This window comes from Equus quagga, chromosome 7, assembly GCF_021613505.1.
Source record: "Equus quagga isolate Etosha38 chromosome 7, UCLA_HA_Equagga_1.0, whole genome shotgun sequence".
Classification (NCBI taxonomy): domain Eukaryota; kingdom Metazoa; phylum Chordata; class Mammalia; order Perissodactyla; family Equidae; genus Equus; species Equus quagga.
The window spans coordinates 124,542,662-124,554,038 of record NC_060273.1 but is presented as its reverse complement, the minus strand read 5'-3'; the positions used below and the strand labels follow the sequence as shown (position 1 = coordinate 124,554,038).

The following is an 11,377-nucleotide window of genomic DNA, read 5'->3' as shown; positions in this document are numbered from 1 at the left end:
TTGCTTTAACAGGTGACAGAATTTTCATGTATATTGAACTTAAAGGTTGGCTTTTAAAAAACATTCTATTAGAACACCAGAAATCGCTTCTCAGCCTCTTGAAATTTGTCTTTCATCACAGGAGTATCTTCCCACGGAGCAAGGATGTTCAGTTTGGCAGAACTCGAGCACAGGAAGAACCACAAAGGACTTTATTTATCTTTTCCCTGGGCTCACAGCAATCACTACACGCGAATATGTTTATTTATCAGAATAATAAATGAGGGGTTCTGCAGCTCTGTTTTAGATTCACATGCAAGGTTCTCAGTATCTTCAAAGAAGGGCCTTTCAAAGACTCTAAAACTGCAAACTCAGTTGCTTTTTATCTTTTTCTGCTCTCTACATATATATGAGTTTGGGCAGGCAGAATTTTCACTGACCAAAATCAAAGGGAGAGACATTTTTTAAAAACCCCCAAAACAAAAAACATCCAGATAGTTCAAGCAGGATGAAGAGCTGGAGATTGAGCCCTGTCCTTAGAAAGAAAAATATGGGAGTAAAGTATTCTTGGAAGTCTATCACCATCCAAGAATCCTACATTTTTGGAGAAAGCCAACAGTTTTATTGTTAGGTAATGGAGAATCTAAACTTTCTCTCCACCTGGGGAACACTCCCCTGAATAAATGGAGCTCAGTCTACATTCAGAGACCAACTAAATGAAGGAGCCATTTTTTGTGTGTGGGAAGAAGATTGTCCCTGAGCTAACATCTGTGGCAATCTTCCTTTGTTTTGTATGTGGGACACTGTCACAGCATGGCTTGATGAGTGGTGCGTGTGTCTGCGCCTGGGATCTGAACCTGCGAACCCTGGGCCACCAAAGTGGAGTGAGTGAACTTAACCACTATGCCACCAGGCTGGCCCCAAGTGCCATCTTTTAATAGTTGATGCACGTGATGCTGAACAGCCCCAGTGGACAGAAAAAAGCCGAGAAGGAAAATTGGTTGATTTCAAGAAAGACATGGAATCACCTTCTGGGCTGACCCGAGTTGTTTGAGATGATGAGTGGCTATGGAGGTGACAAAACTTTATTGGCCTGAAAGAAATATAGAGAAAATAAATAAGCTTTATTTGCTTCTTAGTGAAAAAAAAAATGTGGGCTGTGAATTTCCTTGCTAAGATTGGGGCATGTAGCCTGCTGTCAGTTTCCTGAATATATCACCTGCTGAGAAGCAGACTACAGAGCCGTTTTAAACTGTGTCTCTAAATAATCCCAAATGGAGGGACCAAGAAATCAAGACAGGAAAGGAAAGATCCTTTTCTGACACTTTTGATATCAGTTTCTTCTTACTTCATCCTCATCTCCCTCCTACTCCCAAATTAATCCTTTGCTTTTATTACTCTTCCTTGCATATCTGACCATCTTGGACAGGGTCTATTCTACTCAGAAATAGTCTTAGCATTAAGCCTTGTCACTTGGTAGGGAACTAAGGGCATCACATCTGAGCAGTTTAACTTTTTTTTACTTAAGCACTACAAAACTCCATGGGACCCTTCTATTAGTACCAAGTAGGGTTTGTAATGCCCAGGCTGTAATAATTCACGAAATTTGCTGGCAAAGTGAAGATGACATCCTTCATCTGTGTGAGAACTTAAACACTAAAATAAGATGATTTAATTTCATATTATTCTTGGACTTTCTTCTCCAAGGTTGTTTAATGTATTCCATAATAAGTATGAGAAAAATTTTAAAGTGCATTTTTCTGTCTGAATCTCGATGATTCAAAACTTTTAAGGTGTGTTTGATTTCAAGTCATTGCACCAGCAATAGAGTCTTGTACCCAAGAATCCATTTCTGGATAGCAGGAATATCCAGAAACTATTTTCCACATTGAAAATTCAGGGACTTGATGGAAATATTGAAAAATATCTTCCTTGTTTTTGGAGTGTAAAGTGCTAGGGGGAAGGACTTTACTATGAAAATAAAGATCTGTCTGTTAATTTAGTACTAATAATTGAAGTCACAAAGTATCTCAAGTATATCAATCTGATCAACATCATCACAGATTTTCGGGATTGCTAACCTAGTGAGAAGAACAAAATTATGCTTTGAATCATAGAAAAAGAGAAAAAAGCCAATAAATTTCAGGATAATACTATTGCTGATTTAGCAACACTGTAGCTATGCTCCCTTTTCCCCTAACTTTGCCGAATACCAGGAAATAGAAATTGCTATGTGTTTACAATTTGAACTTGAATGGACCGGAACAAGGATGGGTTAAAAGTTTTTTCTTAAAATAATGTATTTATAGAGTTTGACACAAAGAATAGCAGCTAATATTCTACAACTCGGAAGAATCAAAAGATACTGCAGTAACACAAAATTGACTTTTAATGTTTGTTTACCAGTTCATTGTATCTTACAGAAAATGAAAACATTTTTGTTTTTTGTAATACAGTTGGTTCTTCTCCTCAGATTTGTACTCAGTAGGTATTAAATGCCTTTAAATACTGATTTTCTTTTACTCAGGTGGCTTAATGACTTTCGTAGTTTTCATTGCTTTCGTCGTACATCATTGCTGCTCTGGCAGTAGTAAGCTATGATACAGTTAACTTCTCAACAAAACTACGGCACTTATCCATTGTTCGTTCTTGATGTATTCTACGCTGAAAACTGATGGCTACTTCCCTTTTGATCCTCCCCTCCTTAGTGGTCAGCTTCTCCATGGGACCACCATATTCTTTGGAGCACTGAAATCAAGAAACCCAGTATGGCTGCCAGCAACCAAATTGGAATCTCCTTTGAGTCTGCTTCTAATTGCCAAAATAATAAGCAACTATATTATTGCATAAAATAAAACTTTAATAGGTACCGGCCCCCTTTCTATGACAGAAAGTTTAAATTTACAAATACCATATCTGACTAAAAATTACTGTGATAAAATATGGCAGCAGTCATTTAAAGATGGCTTCCAGTGTTAATGTGACTAACTTGTTTTTATTCCTATTCTTTTTATATGAATTATTTCTTTCTGTTTGGTTTTTCAAATGTAGATGTCTCAGTGAAATTTGCAGATAAACTTTGTTCCTTATGTGGGCCACAAGTGTTAATTATGGGCAAAACGATCAAACAAAGATTTCCTAACCCAGACTCCCATCTCATCCCTCTGATACTCTTGGAAGCCAAGTTTGAGGAGCAATTTCTGAATTAGCCAGTGTTGTACTGACTTTTCGTTAGGAATTGTGTTAGGATAACCTTTCTTTTTCAGACATTCTCAGTGAGATATCTTGGAGAATGAAATAGGAAAATAGACATTTGGTGAAAAATGGCAAAATGAGCACATTAAAAAAAACTCTTATTCAAGTAGGAGTCCAAAGGGGTAAGGAGATTGTGATCCTTTGGGGGAAGTCAGAAGATAAAAAGTCTGCCCAGCAGTATTCATTCTGTTAAGATTTCTTTTACAAGATGGAAAAATGGTGTGCAATTGGTATAGATTTTAATCAGTTAACAGTCACTCCAGAGATTTTGATCAGCACCAATTCCTAAACTAGTAAGTATTCAAAAGTTAAGAAATGCTACTATGCTTAACATTATAAAGGTAGAGTTCTACAGCAATAACTGAAATTTTTATATCTGCTTCAATAGAAATTTGTTCCCACTTGCATTTCCAATAAAATTCTTGTAACGTGGGTAATAATCGTTCAAGTTATGGGCTATCTCCAATGAGCTAATCCCCATATTTGAGGTGTTAGAGTTGCTACTTTGGAGCTGGTCTCCTTTTTAAATAATATCTTCATCTTCTTCTAGACCCTTCAAGTATTTTTAATTTAGAAGTTCGAATTTTATTTGCATCAGCAGAGATTGAGTTAAACCTCGCAATCTCTTTGGATTTATATTTTTGTATAGTTTGCATATCCAACCTAATGTAAAAATGTGCATGCATATATTGTCATCTTTTAATATTAAAGCATCTGAAAATTTCCAGATATGCTTTTGATAAAAGAAGTGATCTACTTTTATTTACAATATTTTGTCTAGATAACGTATGAATATAGTTATGGTTTCATGGACTTCCAATTGTTCTATACCTTCCACACACATAACTCTACATTTATAGAGTAAATTTATTAGAATTATTACAGAGCTTTAAATGCAACCACAATCAATTCAGGAAACAGATTTATTTACTCATGTTCATGGGAGGAAAATCTACATAAAAACATTCATGAAAGCATACCAGCTATGTCATACTTGGATTCTTATACTAAATCCCATTTATTAGAACTCATTGTAAAACAATGGGAAACCATGAAATGTAATTTGAATACAAATATTGGTCCCTGTGGGGTCTCAACAGTCATAGAAATATAGGAAAACAGAGCTTTATTTAAGATTGGAGCTGCTAATACGGAAAGTTGTTTTTCTGAAGCTGGCCTTACCTTTTCACTTAAAGCCCTGAAGATTTTAGTGTAAACTCTGTGATAACAGCTTCAGCATTTCACTTAAGACTAATGATGGTCAGCAAGGAAAGTGACATCATCGACCACATTTTCTATATGGAGGGAGGTTTAGAACTACTTTGTTGACTTTTTTCCCCAAACACAGGCACTAGTTGTGCTTTCTAGTGTATATACAAATAGGAATAATAAGAATTTTGAAAGTTGGGTCCTTTCTTCTTGGTTAGACAAACGTATAGTTATTCATTCCTTTTATGATTTAATTTTTTATGTAACGTAAATAAGGAAATATTAAATAAAGTTATTTTTATAGGACAGTAACATTTCATAGGCTAACATAAAGTCAAGCTGCTAAATTTTACACTTTTTCTGTCCAGCAGTTTATCTATATAACTGCCCTGAGTAGATGCTAAATGCTGCTTAGCAAACGGCCCTTAGAATTTAAATAGAACTCAGTAAAGCTACTTGAAAGATAAAACGATTCTTCTCAGGCATGTGTAATTTTAATTAGAAGAATGTAGGAATCTCTCATTGGTTAAATATTATCTGCTTGTTTAAGTTTCTTACTTCATATCAACGGGGTTGTTAAGGAGTTTTAACTGTGCTTGTTTCTATGCATTGGAGTTCCTATGAATTTCGTATTTTGGTCAAAAAGGCAGGATTTTAAAGAGTAAAATATTCTGTCTATCGGAGATTTGAAATATTAACTTTTAGAAAAGTGTGGATTGTTCCCTTGTGAAACTGAGTTTTGTGCAACCTCTCAGAATCTCGGTTTATGGTAAAGAAGCCTGTATTTCAAATCTGTCGCTCTAATTTGTTTATCGCAGTACATTTCAAAATTGTACAAATGTGTAAAATTTGTGCTTGTGGAAGCTGCTGCTCTGAGTAGCTTTACTTTCCTTAATTGAATCCTGGCAATTTTCAACTATTGCGTGCCCCTTTCATGAAAGGATACTTCACTGGGACGGTGTAGCCTAAACAGTTTGGCTCCAAAGCCTCCTTTTGTGGAGCTTCCCTTAAAATTATATTAATTTATAATATATATTGAATGATCGCTTTACAAAAACAAATTAATGAATTGGTCTTTATGAAAATGACTCTTTACAGTAAGTAAAAAAGGGTTCTCACAGTTTTGGTAACTTGCACGAGTTCATATTGAAATAAAACCTTTCACATGTTCTCAATGACTTGAAAACAGACGTGCGCTAGGGGCACGCTCAATTGTATGCTCTGAAGCAGTAGACACCATACAGCTTATGCTTCTTGTCTGGGAACCCCACGAAGCGCACTGCAGCCTCAGTGGGACTGCAGCGCCTTCTTGGCCTAGAGATAGGGTAGCGGACACTGCCATCCGCCAACCAGCCCGCATCGCAGCGGTCATATCCCAGAAGTTTCCAGGCAGCAAATATCTGGCCCACTTTTGCAATCTGAGCACCATCTTTGAGACACGCCTGCACCGCTTCATCATAGGTCAGCTTGGTGGGGTGGATCAGGTAGTAAAAACGGCCTGTGGAAAGAAGGAGAGAGAGTCAATGGGCCTGTCTGCGACTAAGCCACACGGAGATGGAAGGAGACCAAAACGGAAGTGTTTCCCAATGAAATGGGACATTGAGCAATGTCTGTCAAGTTTTTGGAACACAGGATTGTCAATTAAATATAGTGTTCCTAGGTCACTCTCCCTTAAATTAGTTTTTCTCCTTGCCCCTTAATATGTGTTCAGACATGTCCTTTTATAGCTGTAAAAAAGAAAAGGGAAGTGACAGATGCAGTTTCTGTTAGCTAATTAGTGACTGAAACAGCCCTTCTGTGGCACTAGAGAAGACAGAATTCCATGTTAAAAGCAAGAGCTATTGAAATTCTAGCTGTGGCAAGACTGAACCCCAGCACAAGTTTCTGGAGAGGAAAAATTTGAATGTGAAAGGATCAAAAAACATTCCTGACATAAAAGTCCATTTACAAAAATCAAAAGCCCTGAAGTCCTTTTCATTACAGGTATCAATAAGGTATTATTCTTATTCAAAGACTACAGTATGAAAACGCAAAAAATACAGGAAGTCATTTGCCATAAATAATACGGACTCAGAATGTGAACCCCGTCTGCTCACTCACTAGCAAAGAGGATGAATTTATTTATTTTTTTCAACTTCCCCCTGTGGGAGCCCTGACACTGTTTCTTGATTTCACAAGAAAGAGCAAGTTAGTCTCAACCTCGTTGAATAGTGTTAATTACTGAGATTCCTTCAGTGTGTATTAAATATGCATAAAATGTATAAAATATGACATCCACCGACAGAAGTGACACACGCTGATTGAAGATTTTCTCAGATTTTTCGTTTCAGGGAGAATATTATCAGACTCTCATCTGATTACACATTGTAATGCGATGTCCTCCTGCCCCTCATTAAATATAGATTATTGAAGTATAAATTAATGCCTGCCAGTTCTTTCTAGACTGAGACAATATGATTTAGAGAGAGGGTAGAGGCCATTGGAACATTGAATAGAGGGTTGGTTCTATCATCTATAGCAGAGGTTGGCAAACTACAGCACAGGAATCAAATGACACTTCATTAGAACACAACCACACCCATCCATTTAATACCATCTACGGCTGCTTTTGTGTTACAACGCACAAAGCTACATTGAGTAGTTGCAACAGAAACCGTGTGGCCCACGGAGCCAAAAATATTTACTATCTGACCCTTTACAATGTTTGTTGATCCCTGATTCTTTGCTATTTTCCCCAAAGTGTGTCACGAGGGCCCTAAAGTATAAAATGATGAGGCCAGGGCTTGCTTCACTGGTGTGCAACTTGTGTGGTTACACAGGGCTCCATGCTTGGTTTAATGCTCTGTTGTCACCATCTTAAAATTCTTGATAAGTTTTGAACAAGGAGCCCACATTTTTGTTTTGCCCTGGGCCCCACTCGTTATGTAGCTGGTTCTGGATAGAGCAAGATATAGGGTTGGGAGTTGTGTTGAATGCAACGAATCCGTCATCAGCACTCATGCCACCCGGATCTCTTTTTTTCTGCTTCCACTTGCAGTGTTATTCTACTTATTTTTCTTTCAAAGCTCTTTATCTTGAGCTTTCTCTTTATCAGAGAGAGAAAGCTTTCTCTTTATCCTGAGCTTTGCTGATCATCTATGAATACACTGACGTTATAATGGAGGAGAGCATGACGCAAGAGCCTGTCTTACTTCAACTGAGAGATCTATCTCCCATGAAGGGCACGCAGTGGTGGCATCATCTTTGGCCATAAGAAAAAGACTCCATACAATAGGGCAGTTTAAACTATTTCATGATAACAATTAGATGCAATAAACCTAGGAATAGTGGAAATACACACTCTTGCTTGACTTATGTGGATATTTTTGAAAAATTATGACACTAAACAATTTATTACATCTTTTCAAACTGGAGCAATACTTCAAAATTTGTTTTTTTTTCTTAAGTAGATAAGATTAAAAGTTGGGCGTAGTATTGTGGTACGTATTGGTCTCTGGGATAGGAGAGAAGGAGGTATGGTTAATATCTTACCATTGAAGTTGGATGTAAAACAGAAAACATCATATCTGCTTTTTTCTTTATCCCAAAACCCGTAGTTCCTGACTCCAGGCACTGTGTTCTGGCCTCCGCAGGGCTCTCTCGGCTTTGTGATGGGGTACTGCACAGACCCATCGCTGAGCCAGCCGGCGTTGCACCAGTCCAGCCCGCCCCGCCAGGCATCGTACAGCTGGTCGAAGGAGGCAATCACAGCATCCTGGTCCAGACAAGCCTGCTGTGCCTCGTGAAAATTGAGATTGTAGCGACCCAGTCGTGGAAAGTAAGGGAATACCACACCTGTCCAAAGGAGAAGGGGAGGTGTCATTAGTGGCATAAAAGTGAAAACTTGGAGCAAATCCCACTCGACTGGTGAAAAAGGTAATAGAATCTCCATCAGATGAAGTAGCAATGTTTGATCATCTTGTGATGGTTTCTCATGGTCCCTTTTGCCTTCAAACAGCCTCTCAGCTCTGAGCACCTCACAATTAGCTATTCAGTAGGATAACTTCAGTGATTTACCTCTGTTGCTAAGAGTTCAATGTAAGCCTTATGATTCTCCTTTCTGAACCAATTCAGCTGCAGATCATAGTTTCTAAATAGCCCTCCCCGAGAACTTGCCTTCTGCCGCTGGTTACTAACCCTAAAAGGGATCACCACGGAGCCCTTTCCACCTGGGAAGAGGCCAATTTTGAATGCTAAGAGAGGTGGGGGACGTAGAAACAGTGCTCGGGGAGAAGGTATTTGTCAAAATTCACTTTTTTTCTAAGGAATTATTCTTATACAATTGGTAATTAGTTTTATACAGTCCTTTAGATGTATAAACAAACGATCAAGCGGGGATACACACCTCCTTTCACATGTGCTCCTGAAAAGTTGCAGACAAGTAACTTTCATTCGGGACATCTCATTTGTAGAAGCTCTAATGTCAATTCCTAACAAAACCCGAATGCCGCAGTCTCGTCTCATATGGCTAGGACAATTCTTCCCAGAGAGGCACCTCCATAAAAAGCATCATGGCTTTCTATCTGTTTCAACTTTCAGTATAACCCTTAATTTAATTTTTCTTCTGTCCTTGGACAGCACAACTAAAATCAGAGCTCTCATCTAAAAAATATTTCCATTACTATTTTTCAGCTTGCATATTCATATATTGCAAACTGAAACTAAGCTTTTAAAAACATTTTTATTGCAAATGGAAAAAAGAGCTTCCAGAAGCTTGTGCTATACAAGGTAAGTACAAAAGAGACATCCGTATACAATACCAAAGATTTAAGTTAAATATTCTGGAGGACAAAAACCTTTAGTGAATGTAAACAGTGTGAACTGGCGCTTGACTTTGCCTGGGAAAATGGCTTTCCAAAAGCATTGCTTTTGGTCCAATAATCATAGGAGGTGATTGAGCTGTCTCACAACTTTCTGCACAATTTCTTTAAAGTATAAAGATTGCAGTGTAAGAAAGCAAAGTTGTATCATTTGGGGGACATTTTGAAGTACCACTGTATCAATATGTCTGCTGCTAAAAGACAATTAATTTAGAGTGACTATTCAGGCCTTGCCTTGGATTTTTTTGAATATAATTAGAAATAATTAATATTTTAGCATGTGGAATGTAAAAAATTGTCCCACTGACACAGTAATTTGGTGGTTTATATCACATGTGCTACTTTATGAGCCTGCAGACTCTATTGCCGTACCCTATAAAAAGGGTACAGCTCACTAATAGTGTAATCAGTACACAGGAAATGTTTTCTTTTGTAAGTAGTCCTGGAAAATTCTACAAGGAGAAATTTCAATAGCTTAAATCAAATTGCGTCCATCGAAGGCCTCCGCAGGACATGTTTGCACCCCTAGGGCAGTCCAGCTGGCAGGGCCCACTAGAGGCAGAGATCCACGAAGGCTTCCTGATCTCATCCTGCCTTCTCAGGTTCTTGGCTGAAGGATCTGTAAGCTGAATCAGAGCCAAAAGAAAGGAGGAAAAGACTCTCTTGGTTGCCACTGCCCCCTGCAGTGATGGGGGTGGGGAGCCTGGAGACGGCTCTATCTAAGAAGGGCTATGCCTGGGCATCCAGCTAAGAACCCAGTTAACACTGGGAAGGGACTGCTATAGGGCTCCCGGTCCCCTCATGCCTTTCATCCTCTTTCCTCAGCAATGCCGATGAAAAGGAAAACATTTAATTTATCCAGTAGAGATTTCCTTGGCAGCTAGACCTCAAGTGAGAGAAAAATCTCAAAGTATCTCAATCTGGAGAGAGAAAGAAACCATTTGGGTTGACTTCCATTTCCCAAATGACTCAAGATGGTAAGATAGTGGAGAATGTAGGATATCTTAATTTATAATAATTTTAAAGACCTAGACAACCTCTCAGGTTTAAATTCACTGTGGTGCACTGGGTGGCCTCCCATGGACATTAGGAAAATTTTTTCTTTAGTAATTTGTCCTTGATTAACCATTGAGTGTTACTGAAATATGTTGGATTCAGTTCCAAATCCAGTGTAAACGTTTTTATTTGAGTTCCTTTCAAATTTAACATAATCTGATAAATCATTTCTTAAAGTCAAAGTGAAACCCTATATTAAAATTTTACTATTTTTCAATTTCAAGAATAAACAGTCAACTTATTGTTATAGTAACTCAAAAGATTTACTGAATAAATTTTAATTAATGATTGTTGATGCTGGAAAGAAGACATTCCAAGTAAATCAAGGTCAATTTCTATGTCTTACTCAGCCAAAGTTTTAAAAGTTTCACTATATTGTACACATTTGGTGCACGCATTTCAACAATCAGATGTTTCTTACAAGCAGGGGCATTTCTGGAACTACATGTTTGTTAGTATTTTATTTATTTACTTATTTTACTTGCAGTTAGTTAAGATTTCAACATCTAAGACTATGACTGCAGATGCTTGGCTCTGTGGAAAAATGTGCAATTCCTACAGCTGAATTATGGAGCAAATGGTGATTGCTTTCGTCCAGCATTACAGAAATAAGAAAAGTTAAACTTTCACGAGTGAGAAAGAATGATGTATGATTATTTTCCAAGTATGATTATTTTATAATTATATGTCAAAATATAATCAAAAGCTCTTTACTTTTCCATGAAGGGCTGGTATGCAGCACCGCAGAGAGGATTAATGAGGATGGTACATCATACGGAAAAGAATCAGGATGTGAGTAGTTTAGTCAGTCAAAATAGGTTTTGAAATCACATTCTTTAAGATTTATAATTGTGGGGCCGGCTCCATGGCCGAGTGGTTAAGCTTGCGTGCTCCACTGCCGAGGCCTAGGGTTCAGATCCTGGGCGCGGACATGGCACCGCTCATCAGGCCACGTTGAGGTGGCGTCCCACATCCCACAACTAGAAGGACATGCAACTAAGATATACAACTGCGTACAG

The 11,377-nt window shown here is 38.0% G+C and overlaps 1 protein-coding gene across 1 annotated transcript in view; it reads right to left on the bottom strand.

Annotated features, from left to right (window-relative positions):
• Positions 1-3,456: 3,456 nt before the first annotated feature.
• The window catches only part of HAPLN1 (hyaluronan and proteoglycan link protein 1), a 75,739-nt gene continuing 67,818 nt past the window's right edge, over positions 3,457-11,377 (bottom strand). The window contains exons 4-5 of the mRNA XM_046665526.1: positions 7,975-8,277; positions 3,457-5,941 (exon numbers count right to left, since the gene is read on the bottom strand). Coding sequence (XP_046521482.1) covers positions 5,652-5,941; positions 7,975-8,277 — 593 coding nt within the window. The 3' untranslated portion in view covers positions 3,457-5,651. The remainder of the gene's footprint in view (positions 5,942-7,974; positions 8,278-11,377) is intronic.